General features: G+C 41.2%; 1 protein-coding gene across 3 annotated transcripts in view; it reads right to left on the bottom strand.

The window, feature by feature from the left end:
* pbx1b (pre-B-cell leukemia homeobox 1b) overlaps nt 1-17,210 on the bottom strand; it is a 75,569-nt gene that overhangs the window by 14,063 nt on the left and 44,296 nt on the right. For 2 of the 3 annotated variants that reach the window (XM_053498456.1, XM_053498458.1), the window contains exon 3: nt 309-553. In XM_053498456.1, the coding sequence (XP_053354431.1) occupies nt 309-553 (245 nt within the window). Of the gene's footprint in view, nt 1-308; nt 554-13,014; nt 13,114-17,210 lie in introns of those variants that run through there. The other variant, XM_053498457.1, reaches the window with a different exon arrangement.

The raw sequence follows: 17,210 nt of genomic DNA, 5'->3' as shown, positions 1-17,210 counted from the left end.
ACAAATAGAGTATTTTTGCATGGCAGAGGTGTAAAGGTTGCTATATAAGTAGAAATGGGATAAAATAAAGATTTCAATATTGTATGTGGTTAGTATTCTATTACTATTACTTATCATGTACTATTGGTATACTGCCTATTATTACTTGTGTACTATTTTGAGCAATACCACATATTGTATCCTATTTAGCAGTATGGTGTTTCGAGTATGGTTTGTGACTGTTTGGCTGGAATTAGTTTTATCCCCCCCCCCCCATTTTTTTAAAATATACAATTTAAAGAGAGGCATGACTTTACCTGTTCACCTACCTGTTCGTATTTCTCGAGTTCAGTGTGGTAAATCTGACGGATCTGGGAGAGTTTGGCCCGGTAATCGGAGTGTTCAGCTGAGTTATCGGCTCCGGCTCCTCCCGAAGCTGCCGCAGCTGCAGCAGCAGCAGCTGACCCGCCCCCTTTCTCCGGCCCCGACACGCCTTCAGCCAACAGCATGTTGTCCAGTCTCATGAGCTGTGCATCAGGGGGTTCCTCTTCCTGAGCACCACGGATACTCAGCACTGTAACAAAGCAAGCACAGGAAAATGGTTAAATAGGTGAACGCTGAAAGCAGAACAGGCTGAATAGACTGGATTAGAGCTGGCAACCCAGCCCAAGCCTTATCGATTAACAATTAATTTCTATGTATGAAAGGAAACATTAAAAATAAAATAAAAGTTAGAAAAGGTACAGTAGGTCAGCTCTGCAGTATTTTAAAATGATGAAATAAAATTGCATATTGTTTCATTCATAAACTTCCCAGTGCCTAGCAAAGCTCAATTAATGAAAATCTACTGCTTTTAATATGCCCACATAGACTTCCCCCCTTATCCAGTCCATGTCTGAGGCCATAAATCTCTTTTAGTTCACTGAGGTCAAGTATGTTCCTGTTAAAAATGCCACTACACAATCCCCTTATGCCTAAAAGGGGCATTTATGTTATGCTGTTGATATGCACTTCCATGTTATGATGGGAAATTGCCAAGGGTGTAGTAAGAACATTATGGGAATGCAGTGCTGAAACGAGAAACCTCCCTGTAATTTTATCCTGCTCCACTAGAGGGCTCTCATCACTCTCTCTTTTTTTTGTATCCCCCTTTCTTCATTACATATACACACATAAAAAGGCTGAGGTAGTTGCCATCTTCAACACGCACTCATGTACCAGAATAATTACCAGACACTCTTTTTCACTCATCCCTTTCATCTGGAAACACTTTCTCCGTCTGTTTTAATGAGCGAATGAGGAAAATGAACCCTTTCTGAGTTAGTCGAAGGCAAGTCAAAGGTTGACGATCATTTCCTCGCGAGGTTTGACACCTCGCCAAAACATGGATTTGAGACTCCAGAGTCAAGTGCAGCACTTGAGCGTTAATGCTGATTATGCATGCCATTGTGCAGGAATGAAAGAGGTAGAGTGAGAGAAGGGCACTTCATTATCACAGAGACAAAGCAAGCACTCGGTGCATTAACTCCAGACTGCGGTGCGGGAATCGGACGGCGTCGCGTGGGGTCAAGCTCGCTGAGAAAAAGTCCTGCTGTACTCCGGGAGGAGGCAAGAGGGACCCGGAGTCCCCACCCCCTTGCTTTTAAGTGTACTCATGCAAATTTAGAGACTGCTGGCGAGTGGGAGAGGTCAGGAGGTCATGCCTTGTGCCCAGCGTGATGTCGATTGAGCTGCGCCATGTTCCCGAGTCTTATGGGAGAAACGAGCTGCACAGCCATCCTGTTTTATTAGAGTCTGAAACTGAATCCGACCTGATAAGGTAATTGGGACAGAGCCATGTTTCAGAGGGGAAAGGAAGCAGGGTTCATGGCACAATGTAACAAAAACCCATAAACCATGGTTTGGCAGAGCCACTGACCAATAAAGAAAGGAAAAAGCCTGAAGTTAATGTCACGACTATTAAAAATACCCCATAATGTTTTAGAGATTCTGTCCAAGAGCAGGAGGTTCCTCCTCAGCTATACAGTTTATACATGGGGCATGAAATAGCACGCGGTTAAATAATACTACCAGAGGAACAATTAAAAAAATACAGTATTCCCTTCACCACAAGTATAACATGCACTTGTCTAGTTTTTTTCTTTTTCTTTTTTAAAAGCTGTATATGTTGCAATAATGTTGCAAGCATTTAGCGCTTATTTTGTCAATCAAATAACACACAAAGCTCTAAAAACTGATGAAGGCTTTCTAGATTTAGATTGTTAAGAAGAAAAACTATTGGAGACTGTGATGTCACTCAGCACGACACCAGATTGCTCCGAACGAGACGGGATTTAACAATAATAAACCTGTTTCTTTATATGGCTCGAACACAACACAAATGTGGCACGTTTTGTAATTATATGTAAGCTCCAGTGTATCCTTATGCTGCAGTGCGTTTGTACAAACGTAATTACAAAAGAATGCACTACTGCTAGTGCTGCCAATTAAACAGACCTGTGCTTCATAAACCCTGCACTCTTAGCCCTTTAAATGTGATGCAAGTCTGATGCAAGCTGAATTACAGAGCAAACATCTCACGCTTTACATCATGTCAGCCAGAGCAGTGCAGGGCAGCGTTTAGCTGAAATCCAAAGCCGAGAGAATTCTTCCCAAACGGTATAAACCGTCTAGACTGTCGAGTGAAAATGGAACATAAAAATTCCCCTCATTCATACACTGCTCAGCCCCGCATCTGCCAAGTCTCCCGTGTTTATTTTACTTGGCTGGAGGCCCGTCCACCATCGGCCTCTTAAAGAGCAAAGCTGTTTGGGTCAGTGCAGGCCAGAAAATGCACAGTGCAACCCAATACACTCGTTAGGGGAAAAGCATATAGGACAGGATCAAAGGGAGGAATCAAAGAAGAAGTAATGTCTTGTTGACATGAATCCTCTTGGAAAGACATAGAATTTATGAGGTCATAAAAAAAGTTTCAGAAATCATACATAAAAAATAAATAAATAAAAAATAAACAGCATTAGATTCAAAAGCGTTGCATAGTTTGAAAACTAAAGCCAGTCAGGCGAGGAATCAGAACCGAGTTGGGTTTAATAGCGCTCCACATGGCTGTTTCTGCCTTTGCCAGTGCGAGCGCGTCTCTAAGCAGCTCTGCTGTTTGTATGTGATTCCAAAGCAACAGCACAGCCAAGAAAAACCAGAGTGCAGCTGGAGAGCATCTGTGAGCCACAGCCACCATTCATCCACCAGCTTTTACGTCATGTTCAACTGACCGCGTTCATTCAGGCTGCAGTCGGGAAAGCTTGTAACACGTAGGCCTAGTGTTTCTATTGTCTTTGAAGTGAGGGTTCGAAACCCAAGTAATTAAATAACCATATTAATTATGCTGTAATGACACTTGACATCCTCTGACATTGTTCCACTGTTGCGTCTGTGGTACAAAGATTATGAATAACGGTCACTCTACTGGATCAAAGATACATCCTTAAGATATAAACAGATACCTTCAGAGGGCCATCAAGCTCTGTTTCCGAGTTTAGTACCTTTTTTAGATGGTGTACGGAATGAACAGACTCGTAAGGACACGATCTGTACTCCATTAATACACTGAAGTTTTGTTATTTCAGTAATATGATTTCATCCCGAATTCCAGTGCGGAGACAATATTAGGCACTTGAGGTGTTCTCTGTAGAGAAGAAAATCATGGTGGTTGAAAGTGATATAGTTAAGATTACAAAGATTCATAAAAACCTATTCAGCGAATCCTCTATTGCAGTTGCCATATGCTGTACAACTGTCTACACTTGTAATCTCCCAACCATGTCTAAGCAAGACAAATGATGATTTATCTCTTGCTTAACCTAAAGCATGTCATTAAAAGCATACAATATATTATCCTAAATAAATACAATTAAGGCTAAATGAGACTGAGAGAGCGCACAAGAGAGATGGAGGGTATTGGGCTTCCATAACTGTGGCTTTGCTGAAGGTCATAATTACACGATTCAGTGAGGGCCACTTTACTTCTTAATGGCAGCCTAATTGATTCCTCCTAATGTTTTCCAGCCTCGGCTCCATACTTTCTCTCCGACAAAACAACACAGTGGTCTGAAACAAGCTGATCTATCTCTTTCTCTCTCTCCCTTCTGCTTCTGATCTTTTTTGACCTCATTTCTAAAATGATTTCATCTTATTAAACCGTGAGAGATGCACTGAAGATGAGTCCTAACTAAAAAAAAAAAAAAAAGAGCTGGGTAAGCCAGTATGTTTTATCTCATATTTTTGGGGTTAAAAAGCTTAGATGTATTCATGATTATTGTTCAGTGTTTTGACATTAAACTGAACACAAGCAGCTACCTGTTTACTCCGAACTTCTTCGCTGTTTCTTGGCTTAAATAAAATAAAAAAGCACTTTTAACCCCTTCAGCAGGTCATTATGGCTTTGAACTAGCAACGACACTATATTATCCTGTCAGTTGGGAAACTTTTTGATTAATTTTCCTCCCAAGAGCGCGCAAAAAAAATTCTGGTTTTCACTTTTCTGAATAAGACACATTAATTGGCTGTTGTGCAACTTAACAGAGCCAAACGAAATACACACCATTGTTACTGTAGACATTTTAAAATACCAGCACTATTCCTGCACTAGGCAGGCAGAGTTATTGGCCAAAGATAAGTCTAATCTATTTAAAAGGCAGCATTAGGACTGTTTTTGCTCAATTTAAATGTCCAAAAACGTATCTCCAGGAAGAAACGTGCCTGAGGAGAACAAGCAGAAGACAAAACTCTACTAGTCTACAACATCATGCTAATTATCATGATAAAAAAAGTCACATCCGCACATCTATTCATGTTGTAGCAGATTAACTGAACTGCGCTGTAGATATCTCAGATGTATATTACTTGATTTAAGTTTACTAAGCCATGCATGGCTGTACAAAAGGCCAAAACTATTGTTGGTTTTTACTTTGTAAAGCTGATAATCCAGAAAAAGATTAAACAAAATGGGAGTCTGTGACATTTGTTCAACCTCTGCACATCTGGCCTTTTACAAATCAAATCAATATTTAATAAAAACCCGAGCCATGGGCTTAGCGCACGATGGATTTCTCTTTGCCGTCTGCTCATTTATCGGAGGCGATTCATTTCATTTCTTCGGAAGACCGAGGGTTTTCTGAGGAACCCGTGAGGAATGGGAGGCCTGAGCAGAATTTATGCACCTTTTCCCGAGATGACTGCTTTTTAAAACCCTGCCTACTTTCCCCCCCTCCCTGCTGTGTTACTGTGCACTGCTGAATGTGCAGTGCTCCCAGTCGTCTGTGTTTTCCATTAACTAAACATTCAACATGGCTGCCTGCCTTGTGCCGGGGCTCCGTGGGATACTGAAATATTAACTGAAGTGCTATAAATGGGACCGACCATCGCTGTGGCTTAACGTTTCTTTTGTGGCAAGACTTAATTGAACACGCACGAGAAGCAAAGGTCGCTAATGTCCCTTATATGATTGAAAAATGTTCAAGTGGAGAAGAGGGAGGCCAAAATGCAAACACACAGCTTCAGCATCAACGTGCATTTTCTTGTAGCCTTATAACACTGACTGCACACAGGTTATTTTATATTAATGGAAGAATATGGAAGCGCATAATGCACAGGACGTATTTTTAAATCTTGGATGGCGAGACTGAAGCCATTTGTAAAGGAAAAAACAAAGAAACAAGAATAAATGCATTCCTTTTTTTTCATGCCCTAATTAAATAATATATATATATGTATATATGTGTATATACTGTACACACATTCACAAACACACACACATGTACACAGAGTCAGCCAAAAAATGTATATACACTTCAGGAAAAGAAAAACTATGATCTATAAAAAAAGTTTAATTTAAATTATTATATATTTTAATATATAATAAATATTTTAATATTTTATTTATTGCTATGTTTTATATATATATATATATATATATATATATATATATATGAGATAATACTATGATTATAGTAATGTTATATACACGATACTTCAACTATTATATATATATATATATATATATATATATATATATATATATATATATGTGTGTGTAAATATATATATATATATATATATATATATATATATATATATATATATATATATATATATATGGAAAAAATAAAAATCAATTAACAAATAAATATAAATACATTATATATATATATATATATATATATATATATATATATATAGTTTTACAATGTAGAGGTAAAAAAAAATCAGAAAAGACCACTGAATTAGTTGTGTCTAAACGCACACACACACACACACACATATAGATCTGCCACAGGTTTTACGACCAATGCCCTTTCTGACGCAACCCTTCGATTTTATCTTGGCTTGGAACCGCACTGCATCCAGTACTTGGGGTTTGGACTAGAAATCGAACCCAGGCCTTCCTCATGCCAGGAGAGAGAAACCTACAGTACTACTGAGCCACCACACACTTCAACTTCCTTTTCCATCTTCATCTTTATTGTATGTCGCTGCACCACATATTTTGTAGCATTTCTGGCAAATACAGCTATAATTTGATCATTTCTATCCTTTATGTCATGAAAAACTGTAATTACTGATTTCACTTTATGCAAGCTCCTGTGCCTTTCCACGATTACAAAATTCACAATGAAAAAAAAAAAGTCAATGAAACAGCTTTTGATAGCCAAGGTAATTAAAAAAAAAACCTTATTATAAGCTCAGTTAGTTTACAGTAACCCATTTCTGCCACGGTGCCATATGGTATTCAGTGTTGTTCTCTCTGGAAAGTTGTATGCACTATGTTTTATTATTGTGTTGCACTGAATAATTGTCACATTTGTTTAGCAATCATCATGTCAGAAATATATTGTGTTATTCCAGGCATAAATAGAAAACCATAACCCATAAAAACCACAAACCGGGTTTCCCCCATCAACTCCCCTCCCCAACCAAAAAAAAAAAAATAAAAAATCTGTCCTATCAGTGATAAAAGAACTCAATCGATAAGCAAAGAGACAGTTTGCTCGGCATCGTCTCCAGCCTGCGGCGCCTAAATCTCATCCCGAGCTCTGAATGACGCTATAATAACAGCAAGAGACAGTCACAACACAACGTATTCACCTCCCCATACATCTCTTCCCATCAGATTAGCGCTGGGTAACACCAGTCTGTCAAAAGCCGCAACAGAGCGTAATCCGCTCCGAAGCTCGCAGCTCATGTTGACATAGCAATGCGGCGATGGGAGATGCTGATGTTTAATGAATGAATGTTGGGCTGTGCTGTCACTTTTAGGCAGATGTGACGCATGTGGACACATAAATACACACACATGCGCACACACACACACACACACACACACACACACACACACACACACACACACACACACACAAGCACGGTTTTTACATTTAAGTAGTGGAGTGGATAGTGTGTGACACACGCCGGCAAGTCAGCAATTACACACACCACAATGGCTCAAAATGCAAATATGCAACCTGCCTATTCAAATTTTCTACTGGAATTTGTTTTAGGACGCCGGGTTGACACGTCACCTGGAAAAAAAAAATTCAGAATGACTCTATTAATCTGAAATGTGTATTAGGTGTTTTCCAGGATCATGAGTCAAAGCACTTCTCTAATAGAAATGCTGGAATTAAAACGAAAATAAATCAATCAATCAACCCAAAAACGTGTGTCAAGACTGAGCATGTGACTTTTGAGTAATCATTAGACAAACACTTTTCATTTCTTCATTTATGGTCAAATCAACTAAATCTATTTATTAAAAAATTAAAGCATGGATTTTTTACATTTTTTATTTTATAAAAAAAATCTATAAAAAATATAGTCTCTATTTATCACACTTCTATAATATGCCTAAAATGTCACTTCCTGTTTACTGTTTAAAAGTGTCATATTTGTTCAACATTAAATGAAAAACTGAATTAAAATCTTAGCCATTCACATGTATTTTTTTAATGCAACGTTGTATCATGGCTGCGTCGCATCAGTACAACTTGTCTGCAAAAGAGCTTTATAATACAATATTTTTGCCACGTTGCCACACCGGGGCATATATTTATAGCCACCAGAGCTAATGTGTAAATTCTCTTATTCTCAAGTGGCAGAAAAACTAGACTGACTCCATTATGTTCCACCTGAAGCACCAACCACTGAGAACAGGAAACAAAATGTATTTTTTTTCCTCCTTCCAATAATAAATCATTAGAATGGAACATCTTTTCATAGCCTGAATCAAAAACAACAGAGACGTGGGGAGCGCTGGATTGGAGTCGCGTCCCATTTGCATAATTAACCCTTTCTGGTAGGCTCTGATTTATGCCGACAGCTCGGCTCGTGTGTTTTTTATTTTGCACGGCGCTGATTCAGTAGGCTGTGGCACTCGGCTGCGGCGCCCGGCGGTTGATAAATCAGGGAGGGTCGACTGTGAGCGAGAGTGGTGGTGGTGGTCCTGTCACGACTCGAGCAGCAGAGTCGAAGCGACAGCTACATGCTAATTCAACAGCAGCAGAATTCATTATACAGGCGCGGGGGTAGCGGGACGGAAAAGGAACCAAGGCACTCACACACACATACACGCACACATATACACACACACCAGGAGGAGGACGTCAGGCTCTGCACTGTTAAATCCAGGCCACCTCGTGCCACTAAGCTGCTAATGCAGCCATGCTGTGACGCCTGCTTAGGGCAGATCTGAATAGGGGGGGAAAAATCATGCATTAATAATCTACATGAAAAAGTCAAAAGAGGATTAAAAAAGGTAAAAAAAATATCTTTAATGGATTTTCCTATCATGGTGGATAATTAATCAAATAAATCAGAATGAAATTGCAAATTAAATAATCAGTTAAAAGAATACATCCCTGTGTGTGTGCGTGTGTGTGTGTGTGTGTGAGTGTATGTGTGATGAGTAGCTGAAACAGAGATGGCACGCTCTGTGTTTGTGTGTGCATATGCATTATTCCTTATCTCAAAATTGTTTGTCCCTGGAGTGTGTAGGACCGTGAGCGTACAGGAGTGCAAGGAGGCATCCCTTTGTTAGGGTGCTCGATCCGGCTTTAATAATGCTAATTACGATCATTAGAGGGCAGCCGGGCCCGAGGGTTGCTGGTAATGACACGGCCACGGCTGGAGGATGGAGAGAGAGAGACAGCGAGAGCGAGTAGGAGCAAGCGAGCGGGAGAAAATCTCAGAGTAAAAGCCATTCATTAAGAAAATGGTGCTCCTCATTTCAAAAAGGACAATATAATGCAGCCTCGGGCCAGGACTCTTCCTCCTCGCTCTTTGATATTATGTGATCTTGCCTACGTGCTCCTGCTAATCAGGGCTGTGTTCCAAATTGCAAAGCCTGGAGGCTTTGCACACACTCCGACATGCCAAGGGTTTGAAAAGCTGAGCTGAATCAAAGCATATAGCTCGAAATGACTATTTGTGTATTTATATGTAATTAGATGCTTGACAGGCATAATTATCTTAGCTTAAAGCTAAATGTCTTCAGCTGTGTAACCAAAAGTGAAGAAAATGAGCTTTACCCACACTAACAGGCATTCGAGCTCAAGTGACAGATCCTCAGCTGGGATCGAACGCTTTTCACTCAAACAAAGGACTATTTATGTATTTATGTTCGAGTGTAGGCTTGACAGGGATAATTATTTTAGTATGAAGCTACGTACGTTGCTTCAGCTGTGTAACCTAAATCATATCTAAACACCCGACACTCCAGCTGATGTGTTTTAAGGACCGGTCAGAGCAGAAGCGGGTCCAAAATGCCGTGCATGTGGACGGCGTGTGTTTATATTTATATATTTGTACAAAGTGAATAAACAGCCGGGCCGTCGGTGCGCGGTGTAATGTAAAATAAATGTAGCTGCATTAGCGTAGCGTCCACTTCGTCCCCGAGGGCAAGGCTGCCTGTGTGTCATTAAAAGCTCCCCTCTGGCTCTTTTCCCTTTGGGAGGAGGTAGCGAGCATGTCAGTCTCCTAAAGCGGGACACGCAGAGGAGCGAGAAAGGGGAGGTAGAGACACCATCACCCACACAAGACAAGACAGGGGTGGACGGTCACTTCACACAGCTCTTCACACACAGCCCTGCTGACACTGCAGTCGTCCTCCCCGTCACTGCACGTTAGGGAAAAGGCAAAACAGGTCGGCTGCACCCGAACCTGACTCTCTCTCTCTCCCTCTTTTTATTTCACTCTACGCCATCCAGACACTTTTCATCCTAATACAGCGGGCTCTGTATTATACAGCATACATTAAGTTACATTTCATTATGGTTATTACCTAGCTTAGTCATGACAATGTATTTTTTTAAAAAGTAGTCTGCTTCCAGCCTGATTGGTGATGATATTCTGAAACGTTAATTATGTGTGTAATACTATATGTATTGAAAATAATGTGAGATTATATAATAATTGATAGAGCTTGACTTTATGGAGAGAGTTCGGTCTACCAAACACATCACCGTTCTGCTCTCATGATCTTTGCTCGGCATACTGCCAGTTTATTTAAAATATTATTTTATATAATATCTTCTTGAAGGATTGTCCATTGTGCTGCAATCTCAGCTCTTCTAGCCGCCTTACCCAAGACATATCTGTACTCCATGTTCTGCTGAATAATTAATGATATATGAGGTTCAGAACTGTATATATTTTATTATAATCTGAAAAACCCTTTCATGTTCTGACCATGACCCTGTCTCCGGGGTTTTTCTCTGCACAGAACCGACAACGTGTGCTACAAGAGGAAGTCGGTACCTACGTCATTAAACTGTGCTAACCAAACGCCCATGTGGAAATGCTACAGTAACAGTCACTCCCCGTGTGCTCAGAGACGTTCGGCCCTGCAGTGGAAAAGAGGCGACGGTGTTTCGGAAACAGAATCGGCTGAGCACGAAGCTCCTGGGAAATTTAGCAAAGGGAGAAATGCCAGGCTTCCAACTACCCCCACCCCTCTCTCTCTCTCTCTCTCTCTCTGTGTCTCTAATCCTTCCCTCCCAGCCCTCTTTCCATCTGTGTGCGCTTGTGTGGCATATTTCATAGAGCGTCGCTCTCTCTCGCCGCCAACAAGTTTATGTAAAAGTGATTAACAGTAATTAATCCTTAATTACTCTGATTAGCCAAGTCGCAGTAAATTACAGCACATCTGGAGCAGCAGAGGAGCGGCGAGTGGCAGCGGAGGAGCGGGGTGGGGCGACGTATACTCCAGACGATCTGCTGCGTTTTGTGTTATCTGCAGCAAAGCCTGCAATGCACATCAACGTGGAGAGTGAGCTGCAAATAATAATGTCACTGGACCAAAAGGAAACACACTCATTTACACTAGGCAAATTGGGAATAAACTCTATTTTTGAAAAGTCTTAATTATGTGCGCAAGTGCACTTCAGTTGTCTTGGGATCCCACAAGTGTGCATGTACAGTTTTTAATGTGCCTTGTCAAAGTTTCAGCCACTTAATACTTACAGACCAAAAAAATAAATAAATACATTTTAAAAAGAAATAAAAATTTTGGCAACAAAGTTCACAATACTAACTCACTTTGACACTTTTTTCACTAACACTTTCAGTGTTGCCAGATGAAGCTGAATCCCCCGAGACAGAGCAGTTTTTAGAAAGACCTTGGGCCGGTCAATGTAATTTATCAAAGGTAGGTTTTAGTCAAGGTATACATTAGGTCAAGGTTTAAACTCTAATGTAGACTTTGTACTTTAAACATCCTGTCTAGTGACCCTTAACTTGTCAGTAACCACTTAGCGTCCATAGAGCTGTTAGCCAATCTTCATCTCGGGGGGTTCTATTCACACATGAATGTGTGTGTTTTCAGACATATATAAACACTGTCACACAACATGGTGAGGAATTAACACCTACAATGTTAAATGAACTCTTTTATTTGTTCGTGTGTGTGGAGTGGAACATATATCAACACTGTAGGTGTTAATTCAACAGGCGATTTTTTTTACGGTGCAGCAGCAGCTGATGACCACGTATCAGTATTCAACCGTGGGTTTCTGTGCTGCTGAATTAGCATTTTATGCCACTTGCTAAAAGAATAATTATTTATCAGTGATGTTTTTCACTACTAGTTTTTCAATAAACCATAAATCTTCAATCGCACAGAGGAGAAACTACAAACTAGTAAGCGCAGTAAATCAATATGATTTACAGAACAATGTAAAAATCTGGGACTTTATTATTTTTTTGTTATCCGTATGTGCTCTGAATCGGTCAGAAAACTATTCATCTTCGCTTTGTTGTTGTTTCAGTGTCAACACGGGCGGCCGTATCAACATGGGCGGCAAACGAATACGCACTTTTACACTGTAAATACCTAAGCTTTGATATCTTCGCATTTTATGGTATCAGAGTTGCCTTAAACATTATTAGCTACATGTGACATTTGTTCATTCACTTGCTTGTCAGCAAAGCAAAGTTTTTTACCAAGATTTCACTTTTGTAGTGAACAGAAAAACCAACAAGGCTTGTCCTCTAGACACTCTGTGCACTCTCTTGACAGGAGTACATTAGTTAGCTAAATTTAGCCATGAAAATGATGGAAATGGTGATGATAATTCAAAGTGCTTTTGATAAAAGTATTGAGAAATACGGTGTGACCGATTGACGGCACATGCCGGCTGGCAAAGCGGATTCCTCCTCGGTAAATCTTACTGATGCTGATGTATCTGACATCACTCCAAAAGGTTCAGCTCAATAAAAGCAAGAGAAATGTCAGCTTGAGGAATTTTGCACATGCTCTAAACAAGAATGTGAGCCAGAAGTGTGCGAGTGTGTGTCAGCCTTTTTTACCAGTCAGGTTTTGTCAACCAACAGAACAAGGGCCTGAATATGCCATCCAAGACACTGACCTTTGCAAAGCAATACTAAGAAGGCACAATAAAACACAGTCTCCAACACTCATTATTGCGTACACACACACACACACACACACACACACACACACACACACACACACACACACACTTCACCTACTGTGCCTCTGCTGCATTCCTGATTGGCTGCGTTGCCTACAAATATCTCAGTGCATGCCAGCAGTGACTTGGCCCATGTGAGAGTCTCTCTCTTGCTCGCTCTCGGTCTCTCTTTTCATTTTTGCTGCTTTTTCTCTCTCTTGCGGATAGATAAATAATGCATTAGTCGGCGGCGTGTGGCGCGCTGCAGCCTCTCTCTCTCTCCCTCATTCTCAGCGGGGTTCAGCCCGGCTCCCTGAGCGCCCTCCCCTTCCAGCTTTTCCCGTTACACCACTCCCGATTAATTACACACATTAATGAGCTGCATTATTAATGGGCCTCTTACTTGGCAGTTTAAGGAAATGCAGCAGAGCGCTCGGCATAGCGCCTTGCGAGCTTCCAGCTCTCATTAAAACATCATGCAAAAGCCCGAGGGACCACTCGCTGCTAAGACACCCCGATCATGTGACTTGTGGTCCCGACATAAAGCTACAAAATGCCCAAGTGATATTTTTGGATATCAAAACCATGGCCTTAAGATAAAGTATCAGATACAGAACCAACTCCAGTAAAAACATGATACACTCAATATAGCTTTTTTTTTTTTTTTTTTTTTCAAACAGTAAATGAGGATTCTTAGATGAAAGCTGTCCTGATGCTACCTGCTGAAAGACACAGCTATTATCTCACAACATATGAAGACGATGCAGAATGCAGAGGGACTGAAGATACTTCACATAAGTTGACAGTACTGCGTTTATATGGATGTGTCTACCACTGATTTAATAAGAGATATTATATGGGAGGTTAATTTGTGTTTTTAAAGTGTCTGTGTTGTGTGTTTATATGTGCTACCCCTGGTTGAGAGTGGACGAAGGAATCATACACACACACACACACACACACAGTATATATACAGAACACACGGTGTATACATATGTAACTGTGGAAAGCCATGAGCCATGAACTAACACTTCTTTAGATTTTGTTTCCAGAGATCTGGACTCTTATGGTTTTATTTAATGTAGACCTGAGAAATAGTTCTCCAGGTTTCCTGAAGGACATTTTTGGTTCCAGTCTCTGTACCTGACCAGTTTCAGAGGAATGTTTTTTGTTTGTTAAGCCGCGCAGTGACCTGTGAATCGTTCAAGCATAAAAACAACTTAAGACTAACTGAAGACATGAACCAGTGAGAAACAGGTGCAGATGATAACAGATGATCGGGCTGGTGTTTAGTACACTGGTAATGCTGAATGCTGAGTGGTTGGAACAGACAAGAGGGGAAATGAGGTTGCCGTTGAGGTTCTTACTTAAACAATCAATTTTTAAATTGTATCTTTAGGCACTTTGCAGCCTGTCGCAGTTAAACATTTGATCCTGTTTCTTAAATGTAATCGATGTAATAGAATTTAATTGAATATAAAGCAAATGATGGTTGGTTTAAGACTTTTTTGCACAATACTGATATTTAAAAAAAAATATATTTTGCAGGCACTGAGCACTAAACTCTAATTGCAGTAGCTCTGTAGACTAAATGTTGAGCTATACTCTCTCTCCTCCCAGGCGCACTGTTTTTCTGTGTGATATTGACTCATAGCCCGTTTCACATCTCAAGAGAGATAGAGAGAGAGAGAGAGAGAGAGAGAGAGAGAGATGGAGAGGTGAAACTCCCAGGGGCCTCCATCCTTTGGGAGACACTGCGTATGTGACGCTGAGTGTCTACCTGCTATTCTGTGGAATAAAACAAAACGCATCAAAACATGTCAAATTATATTACTGCACAAGCAGATGAGAGAAATCTCACCAAAGATTCGTCACACTGACATCAGACGAACGAACTGTGAAAAGAACGTGGGTGTAAATAGAGCAAAAATATCAACTAATATTTCGTTGTAGTTCTGTGACAAAATTAATAATTCTAACATTTTAAATCAACGTACAACTTTCGTTATCTATAGGGGAAGTTTTTATACGCTGTGTTTGCACGGACAGGGCGTTGTAATGAACAAAAGCGTGAGATGTAACCATGGAAACAGCCGTACTGATATGTGGAAGACTAGGAAGTCTAAGGTAAAAAACTGACACTAAACACTGTATGTTACTTCCATATTACTCAGTTATAAGGAAACAAAACACAGCTTCATCATGTTTCGCTCATATAAATGATGACGGGGATCGGATTCGATACAGATGAGCATTTAAACCGCCACACACGCAGTTTCATTCCCTCCTCGAAATTGCTTTGCCACCATTAGCTTGCTATCGAGCGTCCATCTTGCAAACATTAGCAGGTGAAAATACAGGATGATGAATGGAGGAGGATTTGCTCCATCACATCCATCAGAGGCCTCTTCCTCAACCTGTCATCTCATCCCCATGAATAGTAATGCAGTACACAGACACACACACACACACACACACAGAAAAGAAATGTCCGGCTGGAAATGCTCGTCCATGGAGCCCCAGATAGGCCAGGCCCTCGGGACACAGACTCTTATCAGTGGCTCTTGACGGCCCCCTTTATCTCTCCATCCCTCCATCCCCTTCATCCATCCGTCCTTTCATGGTGATGAAAGGAAGAAGAGTGGGAATGTGGTGAGAGTGGCCAAGCCATTTGTTACACACACCCAATCTGGGTCATGGAGCAGATGCTAATATGGGTCAGCAGGAACCGCTGCTGTCAATCAAAAGACAAAACGAGTGAAAGAATAAAGGGATAGTGGAGAGAGGATGGATGGAGAGAGAGAGAGAGAGAGAGAGAGAGAGGAGAAGCAGAGAGACGAGGGGGGAGATCCTGGCTGGTGAAGTATATCATAGACCATCAGTATGGGAATGATGAAAGGAATATTAATACCATATGGAGAGGAAGAATGGGTCAGAGGTAGAGAGAGAGAGGGGGGGGGGATGTCGGAGGACAATATGGCAGTAAATTAAACCGTCTGAAGGTCATTAATGACTTTAATTCGGAGCATTTCAACCACAGGTTCATATACCTAATCCTGTCAAGGTTAGATTTAATGAAAGCGCGTTTCGAAAAGTCAACTGAAAACGGCTTTCATCTCCTCTTCAAGCGGAGAGAGAGAGAGAGAGAGAGAGAGAGAGAGAGAGAGAGAGAGAAGAGGAGAAACAAGAAGGCCAAGACGGAGAAACTGAAAAAAAAATAAGAGACGAAAATACACAGGGAAGAGAAAGAGCAGAAAGTGAGAAAGAAATAGGAAAGCGGAAGTGGAAAACGAGAAAAACGGAGACGCAGAGCTTGGCTGGTTCGTGCGGTAGAGTGGACTTGGGTTTAAAACATTCGGGTAACTCAGAATGCTGATCTGCGCTGGCTAAAGACGAGTGTCAGTGTCAGTTACCTTTTTCAACACATGCATTGTTTAATGTTGAGTTAAAGCAATAGTGACAGAAATTCCAACAAACTGCAAAGTCTGCTTTCTCAGGAGATTCCCTCACAGACAGCATGTGAGAGAGTGTGTGTCAGACTGCACAACTCCCTGATGCTGAAGGGAATGGTGTGTGTGCGTGTGTGTGTGTGTGTGTGTCAGTGGCTTCACTGCAGTCAGAGGCTGAATGAGAAAGCCGCTCTGACTCTGACCTACATGCTGCGCTGCTCTGAGACTCCACCGCACTCTCACTCCATCTCACTCCCTCTCTCGCCTTCCTTTCTCCTCCTCTTCTCATATTCCCTCTCTACCCTCTCTCACAGCACCTGTGTGTCCCGGATGCACAATGCTAATTCACAAACACTCCTAGCAGAAACAACACACACACACACACACACACACACACACACACACACACACACACACTGCATGTCAAGAGTTTTGCCTCAGCAGAGCAGGGAGGCGTCGGGGAGCAAGAGCGAAAACAAAAGTGTGAGTTTGCAAAGTGTTCGGAGAAACTCGGCAGAGATGTTGTGATGAGGCAGCGAACACTAAACCTGTCATATACATGCTGATCACATACTCACTCTCTCTCTCTCTCTCTCTCTCTCTCTCTCTCTCTCACACACACACACACACACACACACACGGTTAGTTCTAATGCCACGCAGTCTGACAGTTGTCTGAATAATTGCATGCTAATGCTTCGGGCTAGCCGTATGTATTTACCTCAAAGTGCAGTGTGAGAAATTGCAGGGGGAGCGATTTTTCACTCGGAGAAGGCGAAGAGCAAAGCGAAGGAGGGAGTGAAAGAAAGAAAGAGCGAGTGTGTTAG

Source organism: Clarias gariepinus, chromosome 6, assembly GCF_024256425.1.
Source record: "Clarias gariepinus isolate MV-2021 ecotype Netherlands chromosome 6, CGAR_prim_01v2, whole genome shotgun sequence".
Classification (NCBI taxonomy): domain Eukaryota; kingdom Metazoa; phylum Chordata; class Actinopteri; order Siluriformes; family Clariidae; genus Clarias; species Clarias gariepinus.
This window is presented reverse-complemented; position numbering and strand designations above follow the sequence as displayed.